Source organism: Mchenga conophoros, linkage group LG19, assembly GCF_057382185.1.
Source record: "Mchenga conophoros isolate Kocher_MC1m ecotype Shallow Benthic linkage group LG19, M_conophoros_male_GT1.1, whole genome shotgun sequence".
Classification (NCBI taxonomy): domain Eukaryota; kingdom Metazoa; phylum Chordata; class Actinopteri; order Cichliformes; family Cichlidae; genus Mchenga; species Mchenga conophoros.
Genome location: NC_140544.1, coordinates 12,844,705 through 12,865,599, shown reverse-complemented (window position 1 = coordinate 12,865,599; position 20,895 = coordinate 12,844,705). Strand labels below are relative to the sequence as shown.

The 20,895-nt window shown below is 41.3% G+C and overlaps 2 protein-coding genes across 2 annotated transcripts; both read right to left on the bottom strand.

The window, feature by feature from the left end:
- Positions 1 to 3,600: 3,600 nt before the first annotated feature.
- Positions 3,601 to 13,354, bottom strand: bsdc1 (BSD domain containing 1). The gene is made up of 11 exons (XM_085257637.1): positions 13,272 to 13,354; positions 12,694 to 12,748; positions 10,061 to 10,177; positions 9,797 to 9,964; positions 8,645 to 8,699; positions 7,747 to 7,862; positions 7,591 to 7,659; positions 6,054 to 6,138; positions 5,488 to 5,970; positions 5,222 to 5,325; positions 3,601 to 5,123 (listed from the first exon to the last, which is right to left on the bottom strand). The coding sequence occupies exons 1-11, from the start codon at positions 13,280 to 13,282 to the stop codon at positions 5,094 to 5,096; spliced, it is 1,293 nt and encodes a 430-aa protein (XP_085113763.1). The 5' UTR covers positions 13,283 to 13,354; the 3' UTR covers positions 3,601 to 5,093.
- A 5,674-nt stretch (positions 13,355 to 19,028) lies between these two features.
- On the bottom strand, positions 19,029 to 20,388 carry olig4 (oligodendrocyte transcription factor 4). The gene has a single exon (XM_085257328.1). It carries the CDS (start codon positions 20,219 to 20,221, stop codon positions 19,445 to 19,447), a length of 777 nt encoding a protein of 258 aa, XP_085113454.1. The 5' UTR covers positions 20,222 to 20,388; the 3' UTR covers positions 19,029 to 19,444.
- Between the last annotated feature and the right edge of the window lie 507 nt (positions 20,389 to 20,895).

Genomic DNA, 20,895 nt, shown 5'->3' with positions numbered 1-20,895 from the left:
ATCGTTTTATCATGAAAATGTCTTTATTTGAGGAAAACACACAGAAGGTAAATCAGGTTCCAGTTCAACATTTGCAGGAATATAGTGCAGCGAGGCCCACATTTAAATATTTATTCCCAACCTTGTTTGTAATCTGTGGCTTTCAGAGGCTGGATGATTGTTAACCTTAAAATTCCAAAGAGTTCATGCAGTTCCCCCAGTGTATTTCCCATTTTCCAACCTTCAAGCTACACTGAGCTAACTCACTGCTGCCTGTAGCTCAGTTTTTGGCATACAGATATGAAGATATCTGCAGCAAAACTAAGGAGCCGGTATCCTAAATATCAAACTAATATGAAATGAAAATGACCTTTAAAAGCTAAAGGTCTTTTAGAAACCTGAATCATCTTGAACTGCAGGATTATGTGTGCAGAACTGTGCAGATTCCACATTTAAAAAAAAAACAAAATTATATCGAAATTTGAAGTATACTCAGGTTTCAAAGCTCCTGCTCACACAAAGTGTGCAGAATAAAACCTTTACAGGAAAACTGCTGTTAACATTCCCATACTGTGGCAGAGAGAGGGAGAGAAAGACAGCAGAGGATGTAAAGAATAGCCAGGGGGTTTGACTAAACATTTGCTTTGGCAGGCCGGGAGAAGAGGGGCGGTGCGCTGCTGGTCCCCTGACATGCATCCAGAGGAGCCCCTCTGTCTTCACCATAAATCTGAATGGAGTGGGAGTTATCATACTTTCCCCCAACTGTCCCCTCCCGGACTAAACCCTGCATTCCTCCCAGACACCGCTTTGCACAAACAAAGTAGCCAGTTCCCACCGCTCAGCATTGGGAAAGGCGATGGTTTGTCATGGAAAAATCTAGAGGCATCTCAAGAGTCCTTTAGAAGCCTTTTTTTCTCCTTCTTCTTTTCCCCCACAAGACTCAGAGATGGATCAGATCTTTGCATGGTGGCTGCATTTTCTCTGTTTTTGGAAGGGAGGAGACTAATGTATGTTAGACATGTAGTTTGCAGAGTTACTGTGAAAGGGAAGGTGAATCATACGTGCATCAAAGCTTATGCAACGCTAGTTTTGAACCTTAATGGATGTAGAATTTAATCAAACCTTCAAAACACGCACATCCTGCATGACAGCACAAAGATGCAGGGGTGAACGGGTGTGAATCTGGAGGCCGGACGTTATAGAAAACCCTGGTAACACATTCCATACGGCCTCCTCCCTCAAAGGGAGTCTTTTGTGCTTACTGAAAGGCAGAGGGGGTTACAGGGTTTCTCCCTTTAGGGTGTCGAGAATAATACTCGCTCTCAAGACAATGACCTCACCCTGACTCTCTATGCATTTTTCTGCTGGAGACTCGAGGTCTACGTGCGGGACCCGGTTAGTGTCTATGTGGCCGTGGATGGGAGCGAGAGAAAGTCAAAGAGCCAGAAAGAGAAGCAGGAAGAGTTTGGTGAAGGATGGATTACCGGGGGGGAGGCGCTGCAGAGATCCTCAGGAGGGGAATATTTCTTTCTCCACTCTGATTGCCTCCCCCCCACCACTCTCTCCCCCACACACTATTAAAATGATCTTTACATGACACTGTTGAAAGGCGGCGTTAATGCAAAGCACACATGCATGCAACTCCAGGCGCAGGGAGCGGTGGGCTTCGACAGGAAATTCTTTTACAGCCTTTCTGCTGACTAAGGCCTCTGAGTGGGAACAGGGTACGAAAGAATGTGATGTGTTATTTGAGGTCCAGTTAGGGCAGCATATGCACAACCCATTACCACAGTGCTGTGAGTCTGCTGGTTTCAGCATAAAACAGCATCATTATTATTATTAATAATAATAATATAAAAGAAATAGGCAGGTAAACATGGTCAAGTCTTTTAGGTGACTCTGTCCTTGGGAGCCAGCTGTAAGCACCACAAACACACATCTAGGGTCATTCATGTATGGCCCCTCCTGCTATAAAGAGCTGAATGTGATTTGCCTAATCTTTCTTTATTATATCCATAAACACAGCCGCAGGAGACCAAGGTTCAAGGTTGTGTTTATCCATGCTTAAAATCTGAAAATCTGAAATGGAGATTCATCACCAGTCCCCCACCATGACTACACCCACCATACAGACACAGGCAGACAGTAGCCATCTTTTCAGACAGCATCCATGTTGCAGAGGCAGCACGCTGTACAGGTGTCCCTCCACTGTGACCTACATTAGCCCAGCAGATGCCGCCACAAGCACCCACCAAAGCGTTTCACTGACAGCCCCCTCGGGGCATCCGGGAAGGGGGAGGGTGTCAAATTAGATGAGACTGTGTGTGAAAAATGCAAGAAGGAAAACTACTAATGCAACTGATGATAAAAACATCGGTGTGTGTCTGAAACGTGGCTGATCCGTGTGTGAGATGGATGCTGCAGCTGAAAGAAAAGGAGTGGCAGCTTGTGACTAAAACTGTCTAAATGGAGCAACAGCGCCATCAGGTGGCAGGGCTGGTCGTTGCAAACATATGCTCTTGCTGTAGCATATATGCCAGAACTGAAGGTTTTCCAACCCTAAAGGCTAAATATGAAATTATTTACCAGCCACATTCAAATTTGTGATCATTTTTCACCCATGTTTTCCTCCAAATTTTAGACATCTTTGAGTTCACATTCAGTCATTTGTATTCTTATTTTCACATCATAGCAGCGCTCTTCTGTAAAGTCCACAGATGGCTCCGTTATTCCTCAGAGTAAGAACACCTGCTCGAACATACCTGCAACTCTCAGGTGTTATTAGGAAGCTTTAATTATTTCTCCATACCTCTGTACGTCTTAATATTACGCATTTATTTAAATAACGGCCAAAGAACTTGGACCAAAAAAGATTAGAAAAAAGCACAGTGAAAGAGGTCAAACCTATCTGCTGATGTGCTGGGATTTTCCCACACAACCAACTCTGGGGTTGGTCTGAAAACAGAGAAAATATCAAGCGGTTGCCTTGTTGATGTCAGAGGCCTTGAGCTGATAGGAAGGTAACAGTAACTCAAATAACCACTCGTTACACCCAAGGTCTGCATGCGAGTATCACTGGTTGCCAGTCCTGTCAGCTCTGAGCAGGAGAGTGATGCTAAAACTCACAGACTCACCAAAACTAGACCAGAGATTAGAAAAATGTTGCGTGGCCTGATGAGTCTCAGTTTCTGCTGTGAATTTCAGATGGTAGAGTCACAATGTGGTGTAAACGTCCATCCTGCCTGCTATTAACAACTCAGGCTTCTGATGTTGGTTTAACGCTGTGGGGACTTTGGTTCGCTTGGTACCAAACATCATTTGAACACCACAGCCTGCCTCTACCAGCAAAGTGCACCTAATTATGTAGGCAGTGAATGTATGAACAGACGTACATTTAAACCTCTAGAAGTAGTTTCACAGCTTTTCGCATCATTTTTGATTTTTTCATCTTAAATCCAAATTTGTCCTGACAAAGACACTAATATAAGTACTTTTGTAGTAGCCAAATTTTTACAAATTAAACTGCAAAATTCTAGTGGAAACTTAAGTATCTCCACATATTGTGCATTTTAAACGTTTTTCTTGTCGTCCTGCAGTATGCCGTTAAGCAAGACACGGAGCTCGTTAGCCATGAATCCTTTAATGACAGAGATCACCTGGAAAATAAAGTGAAATAACTGACGTTAAACAAAAAGAAGTCGACAGCTCTGATTAGTTCAACGTGTGATTCTGAAGGGAACACGCAGCCGAGAGTTATATACATGCAACACATCGTCAAAACCTGAAGAACAGCCAAAACAAAACTAAACATACAACTCAACAGTGACCATCTGCACAATGTTTTGCATAATGTTATTGCACAGACATGCAATCTAAAGCACATAATACAATAATTAAGCATTTCTTGTAGTATAAATATTACACCTCTAGGCTTATTTTTCCTCAATACGTTACAGATGATGGATAAGGAAATCGGAAAAGCGTGGAGCGTGCTCACTTCACCCTTTCTTCTACTTGGCACACTGCCTGCTGAGCCATTTTGTTCTGACGATGGACCAATGAAGACAAACAAAAAAAAAAAAGAAAAAAAAAAAAATCATAGGATTGTTGTTCTGACTGAACCTGCGAGCTTTCCTCAAATTCAAACCAAAGCATCTGGAATCACAATACCAGAACCGGTCTGAACTCTATTGGGTCAACTGTGACTGTTCTCTTAACAAACTCCCTCTACCCACATATGACAAACAGATAAACAACTTATAATTACTTGAAAATGACAGACACCAACACAAATCTTGTATATCTGAATCAATCACGCGACGAGGAGAGAGGGAATAACGACACGTCAGCTGGTTGTGTTTCAGATGGTGTCACAAAAACATTTGGATTACATCATCACACTACTGTGTGTTTTACAAAGCCGTACACCAAGCGTCGGGAGTGAGTCCAAAATGAAAAGCAATCTGAAGGAAACGAAAAAAGGCCAAAATATTTTTTACATTTTGAAGATTCACTTGCATAAAACAAATGAGAAAGAAAAGTGTCATCATTCATGATCACTCAAATAGGAAAAAAAAAGAAGAAAAAGTCAGGTTTAAAGTGTTTCATCTTAGAAAGGAGACAAGCAGCATTACAGTTTATGGCTATTTCGCAGCCAGCATTTAAGTCATCGCCTGGAAATACACTCGCAACATATACAAGATGAATTTTATGTGATAAAGAAAGTAAAGAGAAACAGCTCCTCCCCGGCTGCTGCAGTGAAACCCTTCACATTCCGACTCGCCCTCGAGCTTTAAGGTCAGAATGATTACAACCTGTCCTACGCTAGTGTCATACACTCTCTAAAGTGAGAAGTTACTCCAAGAAATAGCCAAGAGTCATTTCCCTCGCTAGAGGCCTACAGCTGACAGAGCACTCTAATTCGTATTGCCTTGGTCTTCCCGTTGCGCTTTTCAACAGGTTTACCAATATGGTCCAAACCCGCCAGAAAAAAATCCCCCACTGACAATCATGACATGGTGACAGAGTGGACAAAGAGTTAAAACACATTAAGCATGGTTCGTCTGCAGAGAACTAGCTTTAATGGCGGGACGGGGTTCGTGTAGCAGAGGCACTCACTCCCAGTTCTCCCAGTCTTCATCCAGCTGGTGAGAGGAGGAGGGGAAAAAAAGTGAGCAGAATGTACACAACATGAATTATTCATATAGATCCCCCCATAAAAAAAAAACAAAACTCCACAAACCTCTCCAGATGCTTCGATTTTAGAGAGAGCCATCTGGACCTCTTCTTCCGTCATGTCCAGGTCAAAGTCTTTCTCCCAGTCCTCGCTCACATCGGTGCTCGAGCCTGGAGATGGAGGAGAGAGACACAACAAGTTGGGACTTTATGACCTTGACTCTGCGGCTTCTTCTAAGCCTATTAAGTGGAAAACTCATAAACACATCCCTGAACCTAATCCTGTTTCGATTCAACTGGAACAGTAAGACCAACTGCCTCAGGTCATCGCACCTTTCTTGCCGTTCTTGGAGGGCGTAGACTTCCCGCTGTCAGAGTTGAGCTCAAAAACTCTCAGGTCCTGTGGTCCATCTTCTTTTGAGTTTTCCGGTTTTGAGGCCGGGGCTCGCGCTGACACCCCGTCAGCTGTGACCTCGGGCTGGGTAACGGCCTCCACTTGAGCTTCAGGAGGTAAGTCACTGTTTCCGGGCCTCTGCTCGTCTTGCGTCTTGTTTACAACATCCTCCAAGCTGGCCTCTGTCAGTTTCTCTGTCAGTTTCTCTGCCAGTTTCTCTGCGGTTACGGGCTCTGGCCGCACTTCTACCTGAGTTGGCAGACTGACGCTGTCGCTGCTGACCGAGTAGGTGGTTTCACGCTCTTCGCTTGGAGACAGAACGGGACTCAGCACAGCGGCCCCTGTAGGAACTGTTAGGTTGCTGCTGTCCAACGGGGGCGTGAGGTTGAGTTGAGATGACGACGTGGCACCAAGGAAGTCATCTGACAATAAACGCAGGAGCCAGTGTGAGTGAAAGTGTTTCAAAGCAAAGCTGGCAGATAACCATTAAATCTCCCGAACATACCCTCCTCCTCTTCCTCCCAGCCCAGCGTCTCTGTGTGCGCACTTTGCTCTGCTCTCTGCTTCAGCGCCAACCTCCTCGCCTCCTCCTAGATAACACAGAAAAACAAAAGCTTCTATAGTCTCAATATCTGTGAATCATAGACCCATTAAAAATTCAACAAGTCTTTATATGTCTGTCCCAAGCAGCATCCATCCATCCCAAAAAACAGAGCCAGTGTCAATTGCCACCATCTACAGTTCTTCTAATCGCCATCTGAGGCTCCAAAAGTACATTGGCCCCCAAAGCGTCTCAGCTTTAGAGCATTAAAAAGCAGCATTTAGAAGCTGGCACAAAAAATGAATGTTCCCTTCATTAAAAAAAAAAAAAAAAAAAAAAAAAAAGAGGAAAGCCACTTTGATCGACAGCTAACCCCTAACCCTTTTCAGATCTTTTTAATGGACGTATCTGATTAATCTTACGGCTGTGCAGTTCAGACCATACAAGAAGTTTGTGTTTCAGGTGCTATTTGCTAAGTTAAATTCTAGTAATTACTTAGCGCTAATTAGCCGATATATGTCTGATGTGACCATTCAGTTTATTAATGCAGCGTAGCTAACTGAGGTTGCTAGCATCAGCTGAGTTTGGGGTTGTTCAGATGAGCAGATCTCATGTTTCACCATGAGTGACAAACCCCGAGGACATTCAATCACATGAACACAGCCAAGTACCAGTTCTTTAGTTTAACCTTAAACTCAACTTTAACCTAATAAACCTCAAACAGGACTTGTACTTAGTGTAAAACTGTGACCAGCTTAAAGTTTGTATTGCTCTGATGATTTAAAACTCACATTGGCTCCAACATAATCAGACATGATTTAATTTTTAATGTACTGATTGTATTTGCCTTCCTTTTGCAAATGTCTTTAAAACAGTTTGGATGTGCAATTTTTGAGAAAACTGCAATCAACAATCTGCTCTAATGTTAGAGACTCTCATAAATAAATTATTGTGTTTGATACATAAAAGTACTCTTTACTGCCGCAGCCTTTATTTCCATAATAATGTGTTGAATAACAACTTTAATGGGAAGAGGAGAACGTCTTCTCCGTTTGGGGAAAAAAAAACAACAACATCATAATAGAAATGCACACGGGCTAATTAGGCGTTAAAAGCATAATTCCTATTTCACACTGAGAGCAACGTGCAGAAAGAATACAAAGAGGCACCAACGGGAATGCTGCTGTTATTCAGCAAATCTCGTCTCCTGTGAGTTCGTGTCAGTGTGAAGAAATCATAATGACAAGAAAACACCACAAATATCCTCCCGCCCAAACACAGACCATGTTACTGGATTAGCTTTCACATTTGGAAAAGAAAATTTCATTCAATAGTTCTTTGTGTATGTGGCTCATTTTAAGGTTGCTGTTTGAGCACGTTGGTAAACCTCCTAGAAAAGTCCAAAAACTGGCCAGCAGGTGGCACCCAAGACAAAATATTTAAGTTGCATGAAAGATGTGTATATAGGAAAAAAGAAAATCATATGAAACGGCAGGTTTACCTGATCCAGCTGGAAGACTTTGTAGAAATATCTGTGCCAGAACTCAGAATGTGCTACGGCTGCTGGCACCTGCACAAAAGAGACAAAGTTCTTATCTTCTTTATTTATTCAAAAGGAGACGAGGAGCAAACGTTCGAAGAGAGCAACAAGTGATACCATTTTGGTATAAAGCGCTCGTATAGAGGGACTGTTGACCAAAAGCTCAGAGATTTCGCCTTTCTTATCTTCCAGGCTGAAGGTGGACAGCCAGCTCTCAAACTGTTCAGGGGGGCCTGACAAAGAAAAAACAACATTTCATTATTTAGATGATTTTAAGGAGGACTCCAGTAAATCTGATCAAAAGATTGCAATATATAGCCTAAAGATTTTATAGACCCCACAAAAGGTAAATACAGGTCTCTCAGAGGTATAAGAGAAAACAAAACACACATTCAAAGTAACCAAAACACTACATCAATACGTCTGTCAACAAATAAAACACACTCAGCAGCCAATTTGTTAGGCAAATCTGTTCAAATGCTTCTTACTACAAATATCTAATCAGCCAATGACGTGGATGGGGATCAAAGGGGATTTAAGTGACTTTAAATGTGGCATGTTTGTTGGTGCCAGATGGGCTGGTATAAATATTTCAGAATACGCTGATCTGCTGGGATTTTCCAATCCAACCATCTCTAAAGTTCACGGAGAATGGCCCAAAAAAGGAGAAAATATCCAATAAGTGTAATTTCTCTGGGAGAGAACGTCCTGTTTATGCCAGGGGTCAGAGAAGAATGGTCAGACTGCTTTGAGCTGATAACTCATTACAAAAAATATATGCACAACAGCATCTCAGGATCATGCTGATGTGATGCTATTATGTCAATATGGACCAAAGCGTGCGAGGAATGTTTACAGCACTTGTGTGACTCTATGCTCCAAAGAGTTCTGAAGGCTAAAGAGGCTCCAACCCAATAGCAAGGTGTACCTAATGAAGTGTCGACTGTAAATGTCTGCAACAGAACACCGGTTGCAGACCTTCACAGATCAACCAGTTGATCATGATTTTTCTTACCATCTGGCTCGTTGCAGTATGTTGCTGGGTCAGCCTGCAAACTGTAGAGACGTGCCTGCAGGAAACAACAAACGCTGAATGGAGATCGTTTCGTTTCCACATGCACATCATGTGCTCACTTTTGCAGTTTGATAACACAACAGAGACTAAAACTGGAGACGGACTCTGTACTTGATAAACGCAACGTGAAGCATTTTCTTCAAAGATTTTCAGCAAAAAGGTTTTTGCTCTCTCTTCGTCTCACACAAAATTCTGTGCTCCAGCTTTAACAAGTTAATTTACCAGGTCTATCTGTATCATGCAACCTTTGTCTGTCTATATTCACCATATGTGGTAACTTCTATTTCCAAAACAGCCCTATGACAGTGGCCAAAACATTATCAGGAGCAAAACTTGTTGAAAATGGGCAAAAGGCAGAGGAGAGGGTGGAGATGTAGATACATAGCAGGAATTGGAAAATGGCAAGAAAGAGGTCAATATTCAGAGGATCTCTCCCCTCCACAATCCCTTGAAGGGAACATTATCATGATAGTGTTCCAATCAATTTACGCCACTCTATGCAGCTCCAGTAATACTTGTGCCCGGAGCATTTAAGAACAGGATTTAGGGAGTCTCTCAGTGTTAATATAATTTAGTCTGAAGGAGAACAACTCCGTCTGTTAGTGATCCTCCATCCAGCTAGAGACCAAAATTAAAAATACTAAGTTCAGTCTCAGCAAAAATGATAGTGTAAACTCAACTGCACCCACTGGTTGTGGAGCTGGGCCTCCATAAGGATAATTAACAGCTGGGTGAGTCAGGTCAGGATGTTGTCCAAAGTCTTTCCTCTCATGTATCATGTCCTGTTCTCATTGTTAGATCTTCAAAACCTGTTGTTTTATTCTCGAGAGCTAATGTCACAAAAAAGTTTCCTTTGACTGTACTGTGAGCATCAGATTTAGGAAACAATAATGAGGCCCTGTGAAGAACTGAAACTGCAGATTTCAACCAAAATCTCAACTGTTACCAAAACCATTAAACAGCCTTTGATGCCTAGACCTAAACAAGTGAGAAAAGGTGCAAACAGCATGATGCATTCGGACCTCATGTGCGTTTAGCCATTTTTAACTAATGAATTAACGGGCGTGCTAATACAAACACTTTAATACTCACCTTTGAACTGTCATAAACTTCTGTGGTTCCTGCTGGTGTTGCCACCAGCGTGATTACATCACAGTCAATAGTTTTATCAGGAGGTGGAGCAAGCGTGTCTGATATTACGCCTAAGAAACTAGAGAGGCTCTTCTTCACTTTTTCTGTAGTCTCAGAGGAACCTTCCACCTAAAAAGCAGAATAAATACACAATCGATCTGCATGTAAGCAGGCATTTGGGAGATATTCATAAAAGACACGATGCAGTTAAAGCCTAATACTTACTGCAAGTTTGTTTCTGACGGCAGTGGCCGTAGCTGCAATTGAGCAGGCTGTATCATGCTGCACCACAGTGGAGAACTCAGTCAGGTCTCGCTTTATGAATTCTAAGGCTTCAGATGACTGTAAAGAAAAAGGACAAAGATCAAAATCCAGATTCAACCTTATCATATCTCTCAGGAAATTGCTGCTTCAGCCTATCAAAGTCATAAGCGGCGATACACCAAGACGGTGGCAAAATTCTTAAAAATATGAGTTGGTCTTTTGTTTAATTACTCTAAAGAAATCATTTATTTGGAACCATTTCATCTTTTTGTATCCGAGTTGATCTAAACTGAGTGGTGGTACAATGCTACCGAGTATGAAATTTAAAATAAAAGATCATGTTTTTTTTCTTCAGCTTTTACAGCAACATTTTTTATTAAGGAAAAAGGAGAAACTGTTGAAACTGTTGCAGTAAAGTGAGTTTTTAAACGTATACTGATATGACATTCAAATGCTGGCTGACACAACCCTGTTGCTTTATATAACTCATTTCTTCTATAAAACTGTGCCCCTGTCTTCATCTCTCCTCTCACATCCTGTCCAACAGGTAATGTTGACAACAGTTTGGTTTTTTTGTGAAGCACCATAATAAAAGTACTGCTGAGTGTCTCCTTGTCCACTTACAGTACAGGCGCTAGAAGGAGCCAAAATGGATGCTTACAGACTGAAAACATATTACATCCATTAGTGGTTCTGAAACTGTGGAGCACATAACTACAACTCGTAAAGGTGTGAACAACATCCACTCATGACAGGAATGAATGTCAAGGGAATTTGGGACTTTAATGATTTCTTTGAACTGTTCATTTTCCAGGGTGGAACGATTGTGCACCATACGGCTTTAATGACTTTGAATTTATTTTGGGGCTTTCTCTAATCCGCACAGGGCCAAAAGTATCCATATAGGCTAAAAGATTTAAGTGACTGTTTGTATACATTTAAATAAATGGTGCAGAAGGTTCTATAATATCTGACAAGTCCTATGCATGTTTAACTTCATTAGTCATCATTATTGTTTCTCTTTGCCTTCATAAGGAATGTTTGGCAGATGTCACTGGAAAGGCCAATACTCAGAACAATGGGAAAGTCTAAAGAACTCAGTGAAGATCTAAGAAGAATTGTAGATTCACACAAATCAGGAAGATCTCTTGGAGACATTTCTAATCAACTGCAGACTCCAAGATCATCAGTGCAAACAACTGTACTTAAGTAAAAGTCATTCCTTTGTGTCCAGAAGACCCAAACTGTCATCTTCAGGTGAGTGAAAATTGATTAGCATATTCAAGAACAACCCAGAACCACCAAGGCTCAGATGCTCAAACCTGCCATGAACTGGGAACTGCTGGAACCTCAGTGTCACTGTCCATCGCAAAGCTAGTTTTACGTCGCCATAGACTGAGGTACCAAGAAAAGAGCCCCACCTCCAAAACCTATACCTTGAAGCGTGTCAAAACAAAGATTGAGCTGTTTGGTCACAATGACAAGAGGTACGTTTGGAGAAGTAACAATGAGGTATTCAACCGGAACAGCCTGTCAAGCGTGGCGGTAGCATTGCAGATGGAATAATAAAGACGTAGAACTAATTCCAAATTCTCCAAATCAGCAGCTTGACGGTTGAAGCTTGGACACAACTGGTTGTTCCAACAGAAAAAATGATCCAAAAACACAACAAAATAGCCTAAAACAGACTAACTTTGAGCTTCCAAAATTCCTCACCATGTTGAAAATTTGTGGACTGTTGTTAAAAGCCAGATCTACACCAAGAAACCAACCAATTTATACTAAATCCACCAAGAAGAGTGGTTAAATATCCACCTGCAATTATCAGAAGCTTGTCTGTGTGTGCCAAAAGGATCTGGTCAAGGTGTAACTTTCTAAGTGACATTTAACCAAATATTATTGGGGGGTATACTTTTGATCCCATGTGGATTAGAGAAAATCCCAAATAAATTCAACCTTGTGCATCCAACACTTGTTTGCTGTACAATCACTCCACCCTGGGAAAAAGAACAGTTTAAAGAAGTCGTTATAAGCCTAAAATTACCAAAATATTCATGATAAATGGATGGAAATTCTGACCACAACTGTCTATTCTGCTAAAAACTCAACTTTGGTGATTTGTTATAAAAAAGGATTCAATCATTAAATTGTGAGGCATGAATTTGAATGGGTTTCTGGAGGAGAATATGCCAGAGAAAGTGCGAAAGCAACAGGTTTACATAATTCTTCTGAAAATTGCATTAGTGCTAAGAAACCACATGCTTTGCCCAAAATCTGGTTTAGAGCAGATGCTTGTGACATGCGTATTTCTCTGCCACACAGTTCCACATTTATACCATTGAGATTTATTTTGTGGATCAGCATCCAACCTCACAACACTTTAAAACTGTGCCCCTTGAAGGCACTAGAAAAAAACTGAGAAACAGCTGGCACTGTTACTCAGCAATGACTCTATGAAAATGTGTTGTCTGGTGTATTTTGGCTCTTCCTCTTTATTAAAACCTCAAAGTATTTCATAATATTTCTGAGCATTAACATAAACAAAGGCTTACTAACTGTCATAACGTGGAAGTCTTTTGGTTTGACATCATTACCTTGTCTTTGACGGCCTGGAAGCTCTGCTGCAGCCAGCCTCCCCACCAGCCTTCTCTGTGACCACGCACATAAATCCAGAAAGAGAAGAGGAAATATTAACAATCAGCACCAAAGCTTTTCATTTACAGTCTGTTCGTAATCGATCAAAGGATCTGAGTTTGAGATTCTCAAAGATTCCAGAAACACACGCAGCTTTGACAGATAACGAGTAAGCTAACGTCAGCTCTGCTAGATTAAATGTTCGAATAAGTCACGAAGTGATTTTCAACGCTAAATATGATCACTGAGCGTAAAAATGATGAGTCAACACAGCCCAGAGTTTCTCACTGCGTGATTTAAAAAGATAAACAGCAAAAGCTAACTAGCATATGCTAACGCTAGCCAGGCTGTGTTTTGGTAAACAAACGCACTTCCTGAAAAGATTCCGAGAGCTTTACACGCTAGAGTTAACGCAAAGTAAACACACTATATCTGGTTAGATACACGACACAATGAGACATAAAACAAATGCATGACACCATCGCTCTTTGTAAGATTAAAGTGTAAAAGTTAAAATAATTTGCGACTTCACTCTCACCCTTCAGCCATCTTCACACGATGACATCATCAGTATTTACTGAACTCTCACCCCGACAGCGTGGCTTTAAAAAAAAAAAAAAAAAAAAAAAAAAAAAAAAGAGTAGAAGAAAACACAGACTTTAATGACTTCTCATCTACAGCATACCAATGTCCACATCACATTCTCAATTAAATAAACCCATTAAAAACCAATGTTTGGTTTTATAAACAACTATTTTAGTTTCTGTGTCCTGTCTACGGTGGCTGCAGAGGACCAAACAGTTCGGGAGCGCGTATGATCAGTTTCTCTTCGCATGTATTTCGGCGTACCTGCAATAATGAGGTAAAAACAATAGCACAGAATCAAATCACAAGTTGACAGAAACTGTTTAACGTAAATTACCGTTACTATAAATGTTTTAAGCCGTGTTTTTACAGTAAAAAGCATCGTGAAATGTTAATTAAACAAAATTATTATTTTCAAAAGTGGAAAGTGCTAATATTGTTGCCAGCACCACGTTTGAAAAAAAAAAAAAAAAGGACTAAGCACTTAAGAGTTTGGGATTTGAGTAATACAGTTATGTTTCATAAAGTTTGCTGCATTTTTTAAATTTGATTGTTTTTATTTGCTTCTATGATTTAGTGAAGAACAATCATAACAATTTCTTAAGTAACTTCTGAAATTCTTTGTGGCATCTTGGATAGCATAGTCTGGGCCAAACCCTGATTCATTGAAATCCATTCTTGCCTCATCATTTGATATCACTTCATCACATTTTGTGAGCTACTGTCATTGCTCTGGGTGTTTCCCAGCTTTTTGTGTTTAAGTTAATTTCCTGATTATTGGTTATTCATTGTTTTGTTCTCTTGATGTTATTTGTTGTTCTGGTTTCTAGTTTAAGTCACTATCTTCCTTGTGTCACGTGTGTCATATTCTTTCAGTCTGTCTCTCAGTGTCTAGTCCGCGTCTTTGTGAATCGTGTCTTGTTTCCTGTTTTATTTTGATATTCCCAGTCCTACGTGCAGTGAGTTTCATTTTGCGTCCCCTTGTCTCATTATGTATAATTTACCCCAGCTGTGTCTCCCTCGTGTTTCTCATTCCCTGATTGCTCCTGTGTGTATATAAGCCCTGTGTTTTCTCTTGCTTGTTACTGGTCCATCTTTGTTCCTCCATGCTCTGTTACGTCCCTGTATCACATCGTGTTATTGCCCTGAGTTTCTCTCTTTATGTCCTCCTGGGGGTTCAGGTTTCAGTTTTGTTTCTTTAGTTTTCCCAGTTTAGAGTCTTTCTTAGTTCTCTTTCTTGCTGCCCTCACTCTTGTTTGTATGTCACTCTCCATAATAAAGCTCATTCAGATCAGCAGTGCCTGCGTATTGGGTCCTTATCTTACCTCCACACAGCCTGCCACTGCAGCCGTGACAGCTTCTGCTTGTACACCTGCCTTTCTTTTTTGACAAAACTAAAAACATACTGAAAGATCAACTTCTTTCAGTTTGGTGACAATTTATGCATTATGAAACATGGTGGATCACCGTGGCACAGGGCAAAAGTAATAATTCGTGACAAGTACATTTTGAAACCATGGCCAGAAAACTTCCCTGATCTTAATCTGAATGGGAATCTATGCTCAGTCCTTTAAATGCAGGTGGGCAAGCAGAAGCCAACAAACTGATCAGCCAAGGCTCTTTTACCATGGGCCCACAATGCTTTGTATTGATGAAATATGCACTTTCCATTTATGGCAGCTCACTCAAACCTGTATGTAATGTTCAACGTTAATGTGAACAAATGCACCAAAACACCATCATGGATGCTGCTTTTAAACAGTCTTCAAGAGTTATTATTCATGATGTACATTCCGGATTTCTGCAATTTAAGTTTGCTGAGAACACAGGACAGATTTCCACTTAATTCATCTTCACTGAGCTTTGGCTTGTACAAGTCTGCTTTGTTTCTTGATCTTTTTTTTTTTTGGCCTTTTTTTTTTTTTTGGCCTTTTTAATATTTTTCCAGACATGGTAAAGTGTTGATGTGCTTTTTTGGATGCTGCAAAAACTTGTATGTTCTTATTGGTGTTCCTGAGCCTGTGGAGTGATTTCCAAGTCTGGCTGTCCTTAGTTCACCACCCAAAAGCCAACGCCATTCAGTAGTGGTTTTTTCCTTGCCCCTTGCATGCAGGCAAGAGTGCTTAGCTTTCCTCACCTTTACTTCTGGAAATCTCTGCTTTTCTTGGATGGTATTTTTTTTTTAATAATAGCCTAATATCCTATTGACTAGTTTAAAGATGTTCCACCAGTTATTTTCCTAAGTATTACACAACCTTTCCATTTAAAATTTTCAGATTAAGGGAGGGTTTAATTGACCTACAAAAAATTTTTTATTGACAGTTACACGGTCTCATCACTCATTTTTGGAAACAATAGTCTTGCTGTTGTGACCAAAAGCAGGCAACCAATCTTACAGCATAGTTTGGAGAAGTGCATCAGAGAGACAATGAGAAACTATAACCCAGATCTTTCATGGAGGAAAGTAATAATTTAAAAATATGCTGATTTTTCTCTTTTAATTAACACTAATTTAACCAATAAGCTGTTTATGAAACCCATCAAATCCAGACCGGTGCGTTCCTTCTTCAGACATTATGTTGACTAATCAGCATTAAGCAGTTCCAGCCTGAGTCCCCCCATCAATCTCCCTCCTCTGTACATCTGTGTGCATACATGTGAGCGTATGTGCACACCATACTGCATATGTGTGTTGACCCCCAGCAGCTGTGCTTTCCCCTCATCAGTATTCTGAGTGAAAAGGGGTGGTGGTGGGGAGCTGGGCTTTACTAAGCATAAAATGTAAAAAGAACAGGCATCAAGCTTCTGGAAGTGTGCTCTCTCTTAATTGAAGTTCTCTTTTATCTAGAATCTGCACAATGTGTGCGTATGTCCTCCAATACAAGTCCCCCGTCCGGCCCCTCATTCCTCTTAATTGGGTCTTTCAGTCCCCTAATTAACTCTGTCAGTGCAGGTTGGCCTGAGCCAAGTTGGGATAAGTACTCCACTATTGATCAGTATCTGAAGCGGTTAACTTATCCATCTGTCTACATTTCATCTACAAAAGGTCATGGTGTAATAACATCAGTGCATCCTTTGTGCTGTTAAAAGATATTTCTGTCTTTTTTGACTCCATATGTCTTTGCCAGATTATAAACTGTGTTTATAATCAAAATTTATGTTCAGTTCAAGGCTTTCAAAATATCTTCATGGCTAATATTATCTATCTATCTATCTATCTATCTATCTATCTATCTATCTATCTATCTATCTATCTATCTATCTATCTATCTATCTATCTATCTATCTATCTATCTATCTATCTATCTATCTATCTATCTATCTATCTATCTATCTATCTAAACATTCATTTGGATCAACTACACCAAATAAAATGCATTAACTGGTGTAACAGTCTACAGCTACATCAAAGGATGATGTAATACTTTTGTGTGTTTATTTGTTAAATATTTAACAGCTTCAAAATACAAATTAATATCAGTTAGAAGTCATTTAAGTGATGGCACTGAACTGAGAGGAAAAAGTGAAGAGAAATCATTTTATCTTTCTTTCAAAATAGATGATTATAATTTTTTCTTATCAGCAGTAATTATGAGTGTTGTTTTGCAAAATATATTATACAGTTTTGCATCCCTGGAGCAAATGACTTTCTATATCTTAACTTTTTATATTTCAGTCTACAAAAAGACAGCTGAGGTCAAATTAGTTGGGGTTGCGAGACTAACGGGGCTCTAATTAAACATTTAAAGGCTGTTGCTCTGAGCACCGTGCCTCGGTTAATTGTTGCTGTAACAGTAATGAAATTAGTGTTCTTGGGGTTATCCAGAGTGCATGAAAACAATGTTTTTAACCTGATAGAATAAATAAATGCATGTCAAATACCTTCCTGCCAGTACCTTTTGCTTTCAGCCTCCTAAAATTGTGTCTTTTGGACATATTTGATGCAATATTTTAAGATAGCTATCTTTAAAGTTGCTTGGAATAAACCATGCCTTGGGCGATGCACATAAATCACCAAATGTATGTAAAATGAGAATTAATCTTATATTCTCAGTTGTATTCTCAGAGGCATTCAGCAGAGCAGCTACTTTTGTTTAGGCGATATTTTAAATGCATAACTTTCACTCACTGTTGAGTATTATAAGTGCAGAAAATGGAAACATAAAGGATTTGAATACTTGTTCCACCCTTGCTAATATAGACCAGCGTGTGTAATTTTCGGAGTTAATTGTGCACAACATTGTGACTGAAACCAGTGCTGCCACTGCTGGTTAGCGTATGCTAAAGAGCACTGTGGTGACAGCAGCGGCTGACCATAATGGTGCACAGAGGACATGTCCATATTGTATGATTTAAGAGGTATATCCATTACACACCGCAGTCATCACACCCACACTTGCGCGCACTCTGCAGACCGCTGATGCCGTACTGTGGGTTAACACCATCTGGTGCCAATCAGGAAACACCAGCTTTGCACAAGTCACTGTCTCTAATTATCTACCTAGAGCAAAGGGAGGCCGATCCCCACTAATCTCTACAATGTGTTCTGCTTCCCATTCCCACCTGTGTCCCAATAAAGGGGGGTCTTGTGGGAGGACCGGGGGTCTCTGTGTCAAGGGACTGGGGACCAGGTGACGCTGCAGCGCCAGTCCCCACGACAGAAGCTTCATCGCTTGGTTTGGCTGGCAGCTGCTTCCCCCCACTGAGACATCCCACAGCTGACAATCCCCCAGTACTGACAGGGGCTCTTTACAGTGTCAATAGCCTCATATATTAGAGCTAACCGCCTTTGTGGTGAGCGAGGGTGTCAGGCCTTTTGGCCAGACAGCGCTTGTTACCATGATGAAATGTAGATTGAATGGAGGGGGTCTGTGTCCCAGGCACGAGAGCTCGGACTCCCCCGGCCTTTGTGTCCCACGCATGGCTATTGTTCGAACCTATTCAGCACTTTCAAGAGCAGAAGGAGGGGTAAAAGTGAGAGGTGGGTGAGAATGATTTACATCTCTTCATCTCTCCCCTGGTCTCCAACTCATCTGTCAGCCGTGGGAGGATAAGCATGTATTTTACACGCCTGATTTGCTGCTAAGTGAAGGCTAGTCCTTGTTGAGCTGTTTGACTAAATCATGTTCATGGCAGTGTGCGTGTGTAAAGTGAACGTATGCTTGTTCAGTTTTTTATTTTTAGAAGAAAGCTGGAACTTGATTTGATGTCTTAATGTGCTGATAGAAATATTCATCCTGTATGAATTAAAATGACCTGTTTTTTTTAATATAGACTCCATTATGTCCTTTGCTTAAAATCTGCCCTTTGTGTTCCTATATCCATGTTCTTATGAGACAGTGACAAATGGCTGGCCTAGAGCTGAGGACATGGCTATGTCCCTTGCCTGCGTCAGACAAAAGTGACGCGCCTTCCCGGCGCCTGTGTCGTCCTTTCATCTCCTACACCCTGTTGAGGTGAAGATGGATGGTCCCCAGGCTCAAGAACACCACATTCAGCTTCTGTTCTGGTGTATTGTCTCGCCCTTCTGTCCCTTTTTAGCTCTTCAGAGGTTAGGCTGTCTGAAACTGGTTAGCAACAAATGACAACCTTTTTTCCTGAATGTCAGCTTTAGCACTTCTAAGTTTGTCCTTTAAAGCACCAATAAATGCCCTTGTAGTATTGCTGTGATATTACTGTGTATTTGTACATGTCCAGAACGTTTCCAAAATAGTGACGCTGAGAAAGAAGAGACATTTTTCACAAACTAAAAATCAACTGCACATTTAAAAGAAGACGCCCAGAAGTAGTTATTATCAAAACAACATTTTAATTTAGGAAAATAGCATTTGTGCCAGTCAGACACAACAGTTCCATTTTGACAGTGTTTCATCACCACTTATTTCACATAAGCTACTCTGATGAAAAAAAATCCCCAGAACATTTAGAATACTTCTGTAAAAAAAAAAAAAGAAGAAAAGAAAAAGAGGCAATTAATAAAAAAATAGCAGCAGTTTGTATCCCAAAAGATAGCTATATGTGTATATACAGTATGTACAAGGTTTTGCCCCAGCCATCATTTTATAATTTTTTTTTTCATCAGTCTCCTGTTTGTGGTCCGGACAGTCTATTTTAAGAGAGACCTGCTCACTTGCTCATAGACAGGCTGTGTAATGTGGAGGTAGTGGTGGGCAGAGGCTGGCAGAGTGAGCAAGGGCACGGCATGCCGGGGAAGTGTCTGTAGGAGCTGCTCAGGTGGAGAGGGTCCTTCAGGAGGCTCTGGACTGGAGCGTGAAAGCCCAGGAAGCCGGCTGATGGAGGGGAGTGTGGAGCTGGGGCTGAGGAGGCAGAAGATGAGTGATGCTGAAGAGCTGAAGGTGTGCTGCCCACCAGAGAGTGAAGGGACTGGGCCAGAGGATGCAGAGGGAGGTGGGCGGTCGTGGCCGCAGGGGTAATGGTGGGATGGGGAGCTGTGCGGCTCTGGACGGCGGCATTGCCACCATAAACGTCCCCAACCAGTTTCTTCATCTCCTCCAAAGAGCTGGAAAGCATGAGGATGTAATTGCGAGCCAAGAGCAAGGTGGAAATCTTTGACAGCTTGCGGACCGAGGGTCCATGTGCGTATGGCATGACCTCTCTGAGGCCATCCATCGCCTGGTTCAGATCATGCATCCTCTTCCTTTCTCGACTGTTAACTTTCAGCCTCTGATCTTGCATCTCTTCCTTGCTGAGCTCAGATCTGGATTTGCTCTTACCGCCCACGCTACAGCAGTCCGTCCTGCCTTGGCCGGCCTCACTGTCTGCTCTGTTCTCGTGGCAGTACTTCTGGAACATCTTATTGGAGAAGAAGCTCCCTGCAGAGTCATCCACCACCAGGTCTGGAGACGAGGAGCGACTGCAGGTGGAGCCAGCATCGGAATCCATTTCAGCTGAGGGAGAAAATTCAGGAACAAAAACAAGGATCCAAAAAAAACCCCAAAACTCTTAAATCGTGACAGCTTGAGCTTAGGACCTGAACTGTAGGTTTCCAAACTCTCTTAGTTCCCTGCAGTTTTTGTACAGCCTCACTTTTCCCTGAGTTTGTGCTGTTCGGCCTGATGCTCAGCCTCTCCCCAGGAGTGAGTGTGTCTAAACTGTCACCCCATGGGCCTGCTGGGGTGTATTTATACCACCGACACAACAAAGGAACAATACACCGCATAATGAGACACTTATGGCCCCAGCCAATTGCAGAAGGGACACACTTTTACCCCCCTCTCTTAACAACTCCTTCCTGCGCCCCCCAGTCCACCTCCCCACAACCACATTAATTCTCCCACTTGCTGATGAACCCCCCTGCACGTTAACCAAACAGAGGTATGATCCCATGTTGTGTAAGGCTGAGTTAACCAGAGCTCTGTTAAAACTTTAATTAAAAACTGGCAGTATTTGCATATTTTTTTATGTTTCAGCACAGATTTTAAAGTAATCCTGGAACAAGGGAGAGGTGATTTAATAATAATAGAAAAAATCCAAGAAAAAAAGATGAATAAACATAAATTTATGACTTTATTATCTCAAATTTTAAAATTCTTCTCGTATTAATTTACCTCTATAAT